Source organism: Triticum urartu, chromosome 7, assembly GCF_003073215.2.
Source record: "Triticum urartu cultivar G1812 chromosome 7, Tu2.1, whole genome shotgun sequence".
In the NCBI taxonomy this organism is placed as follows: domain Eukaryota; kingdom Viridiplantae; phylum Streptophyta; class Magnoliopsida; order Poales; family Poaceae; genus Triticum; species Triticum urartu.
Genome location: NC_053028.1, coordinates 8,290,024 through 8,305,603, shown reverse-complemented (window position 1 = coordinate 8,305,603; position 15,580 = coordinate 8,290,024). Strand labels below are relative to the sequence as shown.

At 46.6% G+C, this 15,580-nt stretch overlaps 1 protein-coding gene across 1 annotated transcript; it reads right to left on the bottom strand.

Moving 5' to 3' along the window:
* Window positions 1–23: 23 nt before the first annotated feature.
* Window positions 24–1,776, bottom strand: LOC125520951 (callose synthase 10-like). Its single transcript, XM_048685990.1, has 3 exons — window positions 1,337–1,776; window positions 431–528; window positions 24–312 (listed from the first exon to the last, which is right to left on the bottom strand). The coding sequence occupies exons 1-3, from the start codon at window positions 1,599–1,601 to the stop codon at window positions 40–42; spliced, it is 636 nt and encodes a 211-aa protein (XP_048541947.1). The 5' UTR covers window positions 1,602–1,776; the 3' UTR covers window positions 24–39.
* Window positions 1,777–15,580: the final 13,804 nt, after the last annotated feature.

The window sequence follows — 15,580 nt, the reverse complement described above, 5'->3', positions numbered from 1 at the left end:
CTTGCTGGTTGTTTTGAGCAGAGTGTTTCAGCGAGTATCTCAAGGTAACACAACATGCAGGATAAGCTGGCCAAAACTCAAGTCACAGAAAATGAGACGACCCTGGTGTTTTATGAAGCAAATAATACCACAATTATAACCAGAGAGAAAGACATACTCGGTGCTAAAAGTTCCTGATTCCCTCATTATCTCCTGCTCCCGTTGCATGTCATCAACTCGACGACGCTTCTTGTACTCCAAATAGAAATTCCACAGCACCTCGATGTCATTCTGACGGTCAATTGAACCCCCGTCCTTCTTAGCAAGCTTTTGCTGCAGAATACCATGGCACACAATAAGAAGTTAGGCACCAAAGTAGAATCTTAACTGGAGGAAAGATTGAACCACAATAGGGGTGATTGGTCGTGCAATACAGTGAGCACTAGCATACCTTGATCACGGATGCTAAACCGGTTTTGAACTGTAGAACGCCTCTCCCATCGCTGCTTGGATCCAGATTTTGAGCCATGCTGTATGCTTGTTCACAAACTGTAGGGCGACGATAATGGAAGATTAGAGAAGACATTCAGATTATAAACTAATGCAAGGGTGCATAAGTACGCCGCCACACCCATGTTCTTCTCCTTGTGATCATTCAACGGAGTAAGGGCGTAGAAATGGGGGCTAACAAGTTACATGTTCAACTGTGTCTTCTGGACCTAACCCGAGGTCAGTGGCAAGCATAAGAGACTGAGAGCACACAGAACCCTAAACCCCATGGCGTGGACAATGAATTACCCAGAGATTTTTCAGGCCCGCAAGCTGTGCACGAGCATTTCAGCCAGACCAAGGGTTGGAGTTGCATTCAGAGTAAATAAAGTTGTCAGAGCTTTCTTCAAGTCACTACGAAATCCTAGATGGAACATTTTGCGCCAATTCATGCTATTAGATTAGAACCCTTTGGAACCTCCAACGGGACCATGATTTGGCCAGAGAGTCGGACAATCTGAAGCCAGCAGCACCTGAGCTATAGAGCAAAATTCGCCCCCAATTCAGCCCAAACAGGCAATCCTATTCCTACGACTTGTAAAATCAACTACTCCGTCTCAGGTCGAGGTGAGGCGGCAAGCATCCAAAGCGGCCTAGAGCAGCAGCAGAGGAGCGCACACGAAACCCTGAGCCCCGCTGCGTGGGCGCCCAATTACCGACTGGCATTTCCCCCCACATCCGCGGGCCACAAGCTACACTCGGTAAACCCCCGCAAGCAACCACAAGGTAAGAACAGGCTCGCTCGCGGTGACAAGCAGCAAGCGAAGCGGGCTAGCGGGAGAGGAGGGGAAGGGGAGTGGGCGCTTACGGATCCGCGCGACGTTGGGGTCTTCGTCCTCGATGTCGTCGGCGGCCTGCAGGATCTGCTCGATGTTGGTGGTGCGGCCGAGCGAGGGCGGCACGGCGGAGGCGAGCCCGGCCCCCGCCCCGGCGTGCGCGGCGGCGGCGGAGGCCCCCGTGCCGCCCGCCCGGTCCCGCTTCAGCGCCGCCCGCACCAGCCGCTCCCAGTTCTCCGCCGCCGCCCCCGGGCCCCCGCCCCCTCGGCTCGGCCTCCGCCGCATGGAGGACGCCATCTCCGCGGCCCCCGCCGCCCCACCAGCTCGCGATGAGAATCAGCGGCCGCGTCGGGCGATCTGAGCTGGCTGTCTACTGTGGTGGTTTTGGTTTCTGGGGGTTGGGGGAGAGGAGACGGGTTTCAAAAGCGAGGTGGGGATGGAAGTGGTGATGGTAGATCCGGGGAGAGGAGAAGGGTTCGGGGCTTTGGCCAGTCGGGCACGCGGTAACGTGCGACGCGGGGGCGACCCGACCGACCGGTGCGGCGCGGTCTGGGCTTTTGGCTCTCACGTGTCGCTGCCTTTCTCGACCGGGCTACCGCGTCGGGTCGGGGAAGAGTACAGTTCGTGCCAATTTCAACGAATTCTCGACGCGTTCACAAAACAGCCTCCATCCGTGTAAATGTATATATATGAAGATAACGGGAATAGGATTTTAATTCTAAATAAATAGAGTAAAATTCATCAGCGGTACCTCAACTTGCGTCGCGCGCTCACTTTAGTCATTGTACACAAGAACTCACGCAATACGGTCACTGTGTACCGTGAACAGTGAAAATATATAACACCTAATACCAGCTAAACAGTACATGGATTACATCAAAGCTCTTCACAAGGATGTCCTAAAATGGTACTGTCATCTTCCAGTACATGCGAAAAAAATCTTTGTAGATTTTTTTTAATGATTTGGCACCTTTACAAAGATTATCTGCTTAGCTGAACTATATATCAACAATTTGAGGTTGATGCTTTATCCTTCTGTTCAAGTGCATCTGTAAGCTCATGCACAAGTGCAATGGGTGCAAATAGTGTTTGTTTTCTTCATCTCAGTGTTTGTTGGTAAGTTGCATTTGAACAATACATGCTCAAGAAAGTCATGATTATTTCATCTTGTTTATCATATCATTGCCTGAAGCAAACAAGATTAATTGTCACAAGCAAAGTATTCCCTGCTACCAGATAATGGCTACGGTTTTTGTAATCAGTGTATTGTGTACATACCCACCCACATGATTTCTTAAGCAAGTTGCAACTTGGATAATGGAATCCAAACCTAAATGGAGCCCTCGTCTGGGACAAAGGAGGATTTCTTCAGAGAAATGAGCTGGTTTTTGTTCTTGCCACTACACCTGACATTATTATTATTAGGTAAATAATTTGAACAGAAACAAACTCGGTTATTCCTTGCATCCATGGAATAGTTAAGCGACTTACAAACTGAATTAGTAGTACTCCTACCACAAATACACAAACACAAGTACTAGTACAGTGTATATATAAATAAAAGCATGGAACGCATCAATGCTCGTCGAATTCGCAGCCGCTCGTGGTCACCGTCGAATGTGCATGCGTTAGGCAGCAGTGGTACGCGGCAGAGTGTGCACACTACTGTAAATAAATTTGCAAACTACTATAATAGACAGATGCAAACTGAAACTGAACCTGAACCGAACATGTACACAAATCAAAGTGGTTCTTTGTTGAGGAATAAAGACCTGGTTGCTGCTGTTGTCCAGATGAGGAGGGGACCAGCAGGGGCACCTTGCCGCCGGAGCACCTTGTCGACTTGCCGCAGGAGGAGTAGGACCTGGTCAACAGAGAAGAAACAGGAGGTACCTGCCGGCAGAGGGAAGGTGGCGCGGCGGAGACGGCCCGACGACCTCAACCCTAGCGGACGGGGAGGCGCGGCGGAACCGATGGGAGGGCCAGCTCGGGCTAGCTCATGGTCGGGACTACTGTGCCGAGGAGGGGGCGGCACCGGAGGGTGACGGCGAGGCGGCCGGTGGGTGGAGGGTGGGCGGCGGGCGGCGGCGCAAGGAAGGGGGCGGCGAGGGGGAAGAGACAGAAGGCAGCGGCGCGGGGGAAGCGACAGGGGGCTAGTGCGTGGGAGCCTGGGAGGCAACAAACCAATACAATGAACCGGGTTCTACCCATGGTTTGTAGCCCATAATGCATCAAACGGTTTCAGCCCATAACCAACTATACCCAAACTGGTTCTTCTCCAAACCGAAACCAAACCAAACTTAAGAAAGCCTCAGCCCAATAAGACCTAAACCAAAAAAACGAATCAAGCCCATAATAAAAACCAACCCATTTCACCCAGTTTTTCTAAAACCACTCCCAGATTTATGCGCCGTGTTTCGGCGCCGTGGTCGGAGCACCGGGCGCGAAGGAGTTTCTTCTCGCGGTGGTGAAGAGGAGGCGCCGCCGCCATCAATTAAATAATAGAAAATGAAGGAGATACTAGGTAATGTGTATGAAGGGGTAACTGCACTAAAGGAAAGGCTCTCTCCGTTATAAACTATTCCGCTCCCTAACCTACCTTCCGGTCGATCTTTACTCTTCACTACGGTTTCAAGTACTCACTCCATCGAGCGTAAGTTCTGATTTCTGTCGTAAATTTTCTTCTTTCTCTTCCATTCTTGTTTGATAGGACTGACATTGTGTTTGCCTATGATATGTGGTAGTATTTGTCACGTGTATGGCGATTTAGGTTTAGGGTTTTTTGAACCCAATTAGGCTGTGTTCGGTTGAGAGGGATTTGAAGGGGGTTTGGCAGGGATTGAAATGGATTTAATCCCCTACAAGTCAAAACCCCCTCCAATCCTCCTGTGGGGGGGTGTAACCGAACAAAGCCTTAGGGGTTTCTAATAGGGTTTTAGGTTCTTGTCAAGCGGGTCAAATTTTCATCGATTCCACATGAAATGATGTTTTTATGTACATGTATGTGCACCTTAAATGTTGGAATAGGCTTAGGTTTGGAGCTCTGGTTTATGGAGAAAATTGGGGGTTTCTGGTGCTTTGTGTTGTCCTGTTCAAAAAGGTCATTCTTTGATCAATTTTGATTTGATGAATTATGCTTTGTTGTTGCAGGAGCAAGAAGTGGGAAGTTCTCAGTGCAGTTTCATCATGGTGGTTTTTTCATGGGTGAAGGAAGCAATAGGGCTTATGTTGATGGACATCAAGTTTGGTATGACAGTTTGGATAAGCTCACCTGGTCTCCCATAATGGTGGAACATCTAGAAGAAGAGATTGACTGGGAGATGGCAGACACGTTGAAGGCATATTATCAAATCCCAATACTTGACATTACTAGGAATTCTTTGAGACTTATCAGTTCTGAGGAAGATATTGGTCAAATGATGAAATTTATGTCTATTGGGCATCATTTCTTCAGTATTTATCTGATCATGATGACACCTTGATTACTAAGAAGGTTGTTGATGATGTGGTCCAATTTCCAAGGGCTCAACTTCCACCAGTGTTTAGCCCTTCAAAAGATGGTACTAATCCTCAGAGTGGCAAGCCTGGAAATTCAGAAGAAGACTGCCCTATACCAAGTAGGAACAAATAGTGACTCAGATGACAGTGACTTTGATCCTGGTGACATGGTAGATAGTGACTTTGAAATCGGTGATGGAGATGATGACCTTTATGCTGACAATGTGGATGAGGATGAACCAGTTCAAAGGAAGGAGAAGGTGAAGCAGAAAATAGCAGCTATTGCAAAAGATAAAGGAGTTGTAGGGGAAGGAAAGGAAGAAAACATGTCAGATTATGAATTTGAAGGTGAAGATCTTTGGGCACCTGATTCAGATGATGAAATACAAACCAAATTTAGAGCTTTTAGAAAGGAGGATTTGACTTGTCCAAAATTTCATGTTGGACAAGTGTTTGAAAATGTTGATTTGCTTAGGAAAGCAATTAAGGAATAGAGCTGCAAGAACAGAGTTGATGTCAAGTTACCAGTGAATGACAGAAAGAGAGTCAAAGCAGTCTGCGATGATGATTGTACCTGGTATTTGTGGGCTTCTTATGACAACAGGACAAAATGTTTCATGGTGAAGAAATATGTTGAAGAACATAGTTGCTGCAAAAAATGGTAAATCAAGGCTTTCACAGCACCTTTTCTAGCCAGGAAGTACCTTGAGAGTTGCAATAGGAATAGATCCAAATAATTGCATATTCCCCATAGCAATAGGTGTTGTGGAAGTGGAGGACAAGCCTAACTGGGTTTGGTTTCTTGAGAGGCTGAAGAGGGATCTTGGTATATCAACACATCCCCATGGACAGTACTGTCTGACAAGCAGAAGGTATATGCAACCACATTGCCTGATGGTCTAATTAAATTTGTGTACTTAAGTACATTTGCTAAACACTTTCTGTATTGGTCTATATTGTTTTGTAGGGCCTGATAAATGTTGTCACTGAAGTATTCCCTGAGTCAGAACATAGGTTCTGTGTCAGGCATATGTGGAAGAATTTCCAACAACTGTACAAAGGTGATGCTTTGAAGAACCAATTGTGGAAGATAGGTAGGAGCACAACAGTTATTAAGTATGAGCAGTACATGGTTGAGATGAAGGTGCTAAATGAGGGTGCATACAACTGGTTGAAAGAGTTGGAGCCAAACACTTGGGTGAGGGCTTTCCAAACACTAGTGCAGAATAGGGCAGTATCACCGGTTCGTAAGGGCCTTTAGTGCCGGTTCGGTAACCAGCACTAAAGGGTGGGGACTAAAGGTCCCCCCCTTAGTGCCGATTCTGCACGAACCGCCACTAAAGGGCCACCACGTGGCACGAACTAGGGTCGTGGGCAGGGAGACCTTTGGTACCGGTTCGTAACACAAACCGGTACTAAAGGTTGGGGGGGTTTTGGTTTTTTTTTTTATTTTAATTTTGTGTTTTCCATTTAATTTAGAGATTGTTTTTACATTATAATGAGTTGTTAAATCACTAGGTGAAAGTACCGCGGATTAGTGGATATATATGCATGGATTGTCCTAAGTGATCAAGTAATATGGATATGGCATATTGCTTGATGATCACTTAGCTAGCTAGCTAGGATCCATCCAGTTGAAACTAATCCGTGGTTTCTTTCATAAATGATATAATAACTCATCATCATCATCATCATCATCACCATCATCATATTAATATGAAAACTCTTGCATCATATCATCACCAACAACATTAATGAGCTAGCTAATAATCATCATAGTCGTCATTACCACTATTTAATCATCATAGTCATCACCGCTATCTAATCACCACAAACACCAGCTTAAAGAAGAAATATTCACTTGTACCAGAAGCAAAGATATCATCGATTTCAACATGGTCATGAGATTATAAGCGTTCATAAGACCACAAAAGCACAAATCACTTTGAGATTAAGTTCAGGACGAAGACATGAGAGGACAAGTACTAATTAAGAGCATGAACTAGCTAATCACTCCTGCTGCTCTCTCTCAGGTAAAATAGCATAGAACATGTGTAGAATTCCTGATTCATCATATTGGAGCATGCAGATGAACATGTATCCTAATCGTGGGCTACGCTTCTGTTTGCTGCCCCCTAGTACTTCTTTGTGATCATTCACAATTTTGTCCAGTCTTTCACTATTAAGCATTCCTCGGTTTTAGAAATCCTGAATGCACTCATGTGCGTTGTAGGATGTCTTGGTCGTAAGCAACCATTGACATACCTAAGTGTGACATTCTGCTCAACAATTTGTGTGCGGTGTTCAACAAGTAAGTTCCAATGCTTTCCTCTCACTCTTTTTAACATAAGATGCAATGCTTTCCTATCACTGCTGTTAACATAACATGCAAATGCTTGTGCAGATATATCTTGGAGGCAAGAGAATTGCCAATTCTTTCAATATCTGAGAGGATGAAGCAATAGTGGACTGCAAGGCACTACACTAAGCATTGTGAGGGTGATAAGATGCAAGGAGTAATGTGCCCTAAGATTAAGAAACTTGTTGACAAGCTGACAGAGTTGGCCAACACGTGTTATGTGTATGAATCAGGAGATGGAGTGTTTCAAGTGGGGGATAGAGGAACAAATTACATAGTAGACTGGCACACCAAGTCCTGTAGCTGTATGAGATGGCAAAAAAGTGGAGTGACTTGCATACATGTTATAGCATGCTGTAGGAATGAGAGAGTAGATCCACTAACCTTAGTGGATCAATGCTATTCAGTGTCCATGTTCAAGAAGGCTTATAGCACTAGTAGAAAAAGGGCCTTTAGTCCCGGTTCATAAGGGCCTTTAGTCCCGGTTCTGGAACCGGGACTAAAGGGTCGGTACTAAAGCCTCCCCCTTTAGTCCCGGTTCTAACTGGAACCGGGACTAAAGGCCCTTCACATGGCCGCTGCCTGGAGGTCCACCTTTAGTCCCGGTTGGTAACACCAACCGGTACTAAAGGAAATTTTATGATTTTTTTTTGAATTTCAAATTTCTGAATTATTTTAACCTCTAATCTCTAATCACCCCTCATCACTGCTCAATTTAACCTTTAATCTCTAATCACCCCTCATCATTCCAAATCATCTAACTTTCCGAACGGTCACCCATCCTCTCACTACTCCAGCCTGAGCACGCTTAACTTCCGGGTTCTATTCTCCCTCGTTTCCAAGTCTGCACTTGTTGTTTTCCTGACAATAGTAAGATGTCAATCCTATTAACCCTTAGGAATTTAGCTTGAGCATGAAGTCACACATTTCACTGTTTGAGTTTGAAACTATTGTTCTAAAAATCAATAATTATTTAGTAACACTAATATTTCTTGAATCAGTAGTTTGACCACAGTTTGACCATAGTTGACCAAAATTCAAAAAAACTGAAATAATTATTTAGTAACACTAATATTCTTGAATAATTATTTAGTAACACTAATACTTCTTGAATAAGTAGTTTTCCCATAGTTTGACCAGATTTAACAAAAATTCAAAAAAAAACTGAAATTTGAGCATAACTTTTTTCCTTTTAGAATTTGAGGATTCTAAAAATTTGCAAACAGGCCATAGGCGGTCTCCATCGGATGCGGATTTTCGTTCCGAACATTTTGATATATTATACGTTTTTTCCGACATCGTATGCAAAAGTTATAGCCGTTTTACATTTTCCCTACATTTTTTGCAAAACATGTCCAAATTTAAGTTTTTAAAATTTTCCTAACTAGTAGATGTAGTAATATAACTACCTCTCGAAGGATTTTATTTTTTGAAGTTTTTATCATTTTCTTTTGATTTTTTCAAAACAAAAAAGGTGATCCACGGGGGTGGGGGTGGGGGGTAGAGTTCGAAAATGGGACCTTTAGTCCCGGTTTGAGACACAAACCGGGATAAAGGGCATCACACCCTTTAGTCTCGGTTCGTGTCTCAAACCGGGACTAAAGGGCTCAGGTGAACCGGGACTAATGCCTTAGCCGCACAAACCGGGACCAATGCTCACATTAGTCCCGGTTCGTGACTGAACCGAGACTAATGTGAATATTGCCCCGTGACCAAAGCCCTGTTTTCTACTAGTGTAGCAACATCATCTACCCTTGCAAGGACATCACTGAGTGGGAGAAGATGAATGGGCCTGAAATTAATCCACTAGGCTACCAGAAGCATGTTGGAAGGGCTTGCAAAAGCAGAAGGAAGGGACCAGAAGAAATTATTTGTAGTAATGGAGGCAGGAGGATGTCAAGGCATGGTGTCATCATGCACTACAGTTACTGTGGTGAGCCTGACCACAACATCAAGGGATGCAAATATATGAAAGTTGGTCTACCACCTCCCAATGCACAAGCTCCTCCACCCCAATCTGATGACAATTTGGAAGCTTCACAAGCTACTATGGAGCAACAGCCACCTACAGAACAAGCCCAGGTAACTGTCTTTTGTTCTACACAACCTTTAGAAGATCTTATGGAGCAGCAGACTCTAACAAGTTTTTTATTTGATGAGCAGCAGGCCAAAACAAGTGCGGAGACTAGTACAGTAGTTGAAGATCTTATGGTGGATCACAAGCTTCAGGAGGTAATTTAAACATGAGTACTCTTTAAACAAATTGTACTTGTTGCATTACTTGCTCTGTTTCAGTCATGCTTTAGTGACATGGTTACTTTCCATTTGTTGACACTTGACATGTGTATGTACAGAGGCCATTGCCTAGAGTGCTTCAGCAGACACCAATCCCAGAATCAACATTCTTAACAAATGCATAGGCAATGTTGAACCAGGCCCAAACAAGCACTATCACAATTAGGCAGGGAGAGCTAGCTAAGAAGATGTTGGCCATGAAGCAGCAAAGAGAGAAGGAACTTGAAGACAGGAAGCAAGCTATACTAGGGGCAAGGATAGAACCAGAGTTGAAGAAAGCAGAAGAGGTTGCTAGAAGAAGGCATGACAAAGCAGAAAAGAAGGCTAGATAAGTTGAGAAGAAGAGAGAGGCAGCTGCATAGAAGAAGGAAGCAATGGCAATCCTGAGGTAGGCAAGAGTAGAAACAAGGCAGATAATAGTGGAGGTACAAAAAGAGCTTCCTGCTGAGAGGAAGGAGAAACTAGCTGCTGAGAAGAAGGCACTGAAGGAAATATGCCCTAGAGGCAATAATAAAGTTATTATATATTTCCTTATATCATGATAAATGTTTATTATTCATGCTAGAATTGTATTAACCGGAAACATAATACATGTGTGAATACATAGACAAACAGAGTGTCACTAGTATGCCTCTACTTGACTAGCTCGTTAATTAAAGATGGTTATGTTTCCTAACCATAGACAAAGAGTTGTTATTTGATTAACGGGATCACATCATTAGGAGAATGATATGATTGACATGACCCATTCCATTAGCTTAGCACCCGATCGTTTAGTATGTTGCTATAGCTTTATTCATGACTTATACATGTTCCTATAACTATGAGATTATGCAACTCCCGTTTGCCGGAGGAACACTTTGTGTGCTACCAAACGTCACAACGTAACTGGGTGATTATAAAGGAGCTCTACAGGTGTCTCCAAAGGTACATGTTGGGTTGGCGTATTTCGAGATTAGGATTTGTCACTCCGATTGTCGGAGAGGTATCTCTGGGCCCTCTCAGTAATGCACATCACATAAGCCTTGCAAGCATTGCAACTAATGAGTTAGTTGCGAGATGATGTATTACGGAACGAGTAAAAAGACTTGCCGGTAACGAGATTGAACTAGGTACTGAGATACTGACAATCGAATGTCGGGCAAGTAACATACCGATGACAAAGGGAACAACGTATGTTGTTATGCGGTCTGACCGATAAAGATCTTCGTAGAATATGTGGGAGCCAATATGAGCATCCAGGTTCCGCTATTGGTTATTGACCGGAGACGTGTCTCGGTCATGTCTACATTGTTCTCGAACCCGTAGGGTCCGCACGCTTAAGGTTTTGATGACAGTTATATTATGAGTTTATGAGTTTTGATGTACCGAAGGAGTTTGGAGTTCCGGATGAGATCGGGGACATGATGAGGAGTCTCGAAATGGTTGAGACGTAAAGATCGATATATTGGACGACTATATTCGGACATCGGAAAGGTTCCGAGTGGTTCGGGTATTTTTCGGAGTACCGGGGAGTTACGGGAATACGGGGGAAGAAGTATATGGGCCTTATTGGGCTTTAGGGGAAAGGGAGAGGCAGGCCGCGCCCCCCCCCATTGACTAGTCCGAATTGGACTAAGGGGAGGGGCGGCGCCCCCTCCTTCCTTCTCTTTCCTCTTCCCCTTCCTTGTCTCCTACTCCTACTACTTGGAAGGACTCCTAGTTGGACTAGGAAAGGGGGAATCCTACTCCCGGTGGGAGTAGGACTCCCCTAGGGCGCGCCATAGAGAGGGCCGGCCCTCCCCTCCTCCACTCCTTTATATACGGGGGTAGGGGGCACCCCATAGACACACAAGTTGATCTTCGTGATCGTTCTCTTAGCCGTGTGCGGTGCCCCCCTCCACCATAATCCTCGATAATATTGTAGCGGTGCTTAGGCGAAGCCCTGCGACAATAGAACATCAAGATCGTCACCACGCCGTCGTGCTGGCGAAACTCTTCTCCGACACTTTGCTGGATCGGAGTCCGGGGATCGTCATCGAGCTGAACGTGTGCTAGAACTCGGAGGTGCCGTAGTTTCGGTGCTTGATCGGTCGAGCCGTGAAGACGTACGACTACATCAACTGCGTTGTGCTAACGCTTCCGCTTCCGGTCTACGAGGGTACGTAGACAACACTCTCCCCTCTCGTTGCTATGCATCACCATGATCTTGCGTGTGCATAGGAATTTTTACGTTCCCCAACAGTGGCATCCGAGCCTAGGTTTTATGTGTTGATGTTATATGCACGAGTAGAACACAAGTGAGTTGTGGGCGATATAAGTCATACTGCTTACCAGCATGTCATACTTTGGTTCGGCGGTATTGTTGGATGAAGCGGCCCGGACCGACATTACGCGTACGCTTACGTGAGACTGGTTCTACCGACGTGCTTTGCACACAGGTGGCTGGCGGGTGCTAGTTTCTCCAACTTTAGTTGAACCAAGTGTGGCTACGCCCGGTCGTTGCGAAGGTTAAAACAACACCAACTTGACGAACTATCGTTATGGTTTTGATGCGTAGGTAAGATTGGTTCTTGCTTAAGCCCGTAGCAGCCACGTAAAACTTGCAACAAATAAGTAGAGGACGTCTAACTTGTTTTTGCAGGGCATGTTGTGATGTGATATGGTCAAGACATGATGCTAATTTTTTTTGTATGAGATGATCATGTTTTGTAACTGAGTTATCGGCAACTGGCAGGAGCCATATGGTTGTCGCTTTATTGTATGCAATGCAATTGCGCTTTAATGCTTTACTTTATCACTAAGCGGTAGCGATAGTCGTGGAAGCATAAGATTGGCGAGACGACAACGATGCTACGATGGTGATCAAAGTGTCGCTGTCGGTGTCAAAACCGGCGGATCTCGGGTAGGGGGTCCCAAACTGTGCGTCTAGGCTGGATGGTAACAGGAGGCAAGGGACACGAAGTTTTACCCAGGTTCGGGCCCTCTCGATGGAGGTAAAACCCTACGTCCTGCTTGATTAATATTGATGATATGGGTAGTACAAGAGTAGATCTACCACGAGATCGGAGAGGCTAAACCCTAGAAGCTAGCCTATGGTATGATTGTTGTTTTGTATGTTGTCCTACGGACTAAAACCTTCCGGTTTATATAGACACCGGAGAGGGTTAGGGTTACGCAAAGTCGGTTACAATGGTAGGAGATCTACATATCCGCATCGCCAAGCTTGCCTTCCACGCCAAGGAAAGTCCCTTCCGGACACGGGACGAAGTCTTCAATCTTGTATCTTCGTAGTCTAGGAGTCCGGCTGAAGGTATAGTCCGGCCATCCGGACACCCCCTAATCCAGGACTCCCTCAGTAGCCCCTGAACCAGGCTTCAATGACGACGAGTCCGGCGCGCAGATTGTCTTCGGCATTGCAAGGCGGGTTCCTCCTCCAAGTACTTCATAGAAGATTTTGAACACAAAGATAGTGTCCGGCTCTGCAAAATAAGTTTCCACATATTGCCATAGAGAGAATAATATTTACACAAATCTAATCTGCTGACGTATTCCGTAGTGTGACACACCACGGCCAAGCCTTTATCCGAGTCATTTTTTATTATCCCACCTCAGCGCGTCATGCGAGGCGGTTTCCTTAGCACGTCTTGTTAAAGCAGAGATCGTGTCCCCTTATTCCGGGATTCTCATCAATACGGGCGTGGGTAACCCAACCGCTTCTAGGACTCCTAGACTATAGGCAAGTCCAAACGGCCACGGAGAGGACGTTTGATATTCACCCTCTTTATAAAGGGGCAAGGCTTTTATTTTTTCCCTCCCGTGCTCAATCGAATCCTTCCCCCACCTCGAGCTCAAACACCCAAAGTTCAGGTCAGGTGCTCTGAACCTTCAATCATGTCCGGATCTAGCCTTCAAGGCCGATGGATGCCTTCCTCCGTCACGGAAGAAGACATCAAAAAATTGAGGGAGGCCAGATATCTGACCGCCGAGATTCTGCATCGGCTGCCTGCCCGAGGGCAGGCCGTCCCCTCCCCCGAACCCAACGAGATCGTCGTGTTCGTCTCTCACTTCCTCCGAGGTCTAGGCCTTGCTCTGGATCCTTTCTTCAGGGGTTTGATGTTTTATTACGGGCTAGATTTCCATGATCTAGCTCCGGACTCCTTTCTTCATATCACGACATTTATTGTCGTGTGTGAGGCCTTCCTCCGGGTTACCCCTCACTTTGGCATGTGGCTCAAGACTTTTGAAGTAAAGCCGAAGATGATCGAGGGGCAACATGCGGCGTGTGGAGGTGCCTCAATACGCAAGATGACGGGAGCTCCATGGCCCAAAGGTTCCATTCCAGAGGTGTCTGAATTGTGGCAACAGGAGTGGTTCTACATCACGGCTCCTAGAAGTGCCAAGTGGGCGGCCGCCCCTGTTTTCCGCTCGGGCCCTCCACCACAACTGATGTCATGGATTAGCAGAGGATTGAGCTGGGGTCCAGCCAAGGACGTGCCTATACTGCATAGCCGCATTCGAGATCTCTTCAATGGAGATTTCAGTTTGGTTGCGGTAATACAAGTTATGCTGGTTCGTCAGGTCCAGCCTTGCAAACGCCGGCCCCTTCGCTTGTGGGAGTTCAATCCCGAGGGACCGCGTGTCATTCAAAATTTCCTCGGCCTGACGCACGAGGAGATGTACAAGTCATTCTTCAGACCTCAGGTAGAGTGTGCGGAAATCACCGAGGACGTGGGCCTGAGCAGTAACCGCGCCGCCGAATAGGTAAGGAATCTTCCAGCCGAACATACTATTTCTCATTTGTTACGAAGTTATTTCTGAGAGTTTGCTTTTTGACCAGGACTGGCTGACAAAGGCGAAGTTGATTCGGTGTTCGGCCCCCCTCCCTGAGGGTTTGGAAAATCCGGTACTGGGAAAGATGCTCCAGGTCGCACCCTGCCCGGAGCCCTTGAAGGAAGATAGTGGGGAGGATAATACGGGCGGACGCGGGCCCCCAACACTGTCCATTCTAACCGAGGGAGCGGGCGTCTCCATGAAGGAAGACGACCGGAGGAGGAAAAGGACTGCGCCCGGGGATTCGGAAGCCGAAACTTCCAAACGGGAGAAGAAGTCTCCCACAGAGGGTCCTACCTTGGGGGGTGCTTTTGCCGCACAAAGTCCGCGGGGGGATCAATTCTCCAGCGAGTCGTAAGTGACCTGAAATACTGTAATAGCACAAGTATGCCATCTTTTTCTTCTGAGGAAATAACCACCGCATATATCTTTTGCAGTTCGGGCCTTAGCCCCTCTCAAATGAGCTCGTTTTCGGGGGATCTTCTTCCAGAGATGATGGAGAGCGAAATGCCTCCTCCGGACTCCTCCGCTCCAGAAGCGGGCGACCCCGAAGTGTCGTCGCGGAGGGCCTCTCCGAGTCCGGTGAGGCCAGAAGATAATCCCATTGACCCCCAAAGCTCCCAGTGTCCGGATCCCAAAGAGAGCAGACAAAAGAGTCCGACACCGTCTAGTGTGCGATCGGATGTTCTGAGGGAGTTGGTGGGGCGAGCGGCCATCTCAGATGAACACCGTATGCTGATGAATATGGTGGTGGAGAGAATCGCGTCCGTCAAAAGCGGATTGCATGAAGCTTTTATGAGTCTACTGACAGGCTTTGAGGTACGTAAAATAATGTATGATAGTCCTGCACATGCTAGGTGTGCCCTGTGTAGATAGTAGCCCCTGAGACTCTGGTTGTCATTGGAAACGATGACGAACAGAGGATCGTTTTCCCAGGTAATAACCATACTGCCTTTATGTGCAGGTGATGGAAGCTCCGGTGGCTAGCCGGACTGGCGAGTTTGCCCATTTAAAACGGCAGTTGGATGCGGCAGACGCCGACATCGAGCTCGTTAAAAAAAGGCTTGACGAGGCACAGGGTAAGTGTCATTATCTGGTAAACGCCACATAATAAGAGCAGCATGATGCCAGTATCTTTAATATGTTGTGACTGCAGATGGAGCTACCACTGTTGAAGCCTTGCGGGCAGAACTTGCCCGAGCCAAGGAACAAGCGAGGGTTGGTAATGCGGCTGCTTTGAAGGCGGCCGAAGAGTTGAAAGTCGAGAAGGCCGCGCATGGCGAGAGCCGAGATAAGATGGCCAAGATGGCCA

Excerpts from the sequence above, each read along its gene's own strand:
- LOC125520951 (XM_048685990.1), bottom strand. The coding sequence starts at position 1,601 with ATGGCGTCCTCCATGCGGCGGAGGCCGAGCCGAGGGGGCGGGGGCCCG. Across the intron at positions 529-1,336 it reads CCCCAACGTCGCGCGGATCC|TTTGTGAACAAGCATACAGC; the intron begins GTAAGCGCCCAC and ends GTCGCCCTACAG. Across the intron at positions 313-430 it reads GTTTAGCATCCGTGATCAAG|CAAAAGCTTGCTAAGAAGGA; the intron begins GTATGCTAGTGC and ends GGTATTCTGCAG.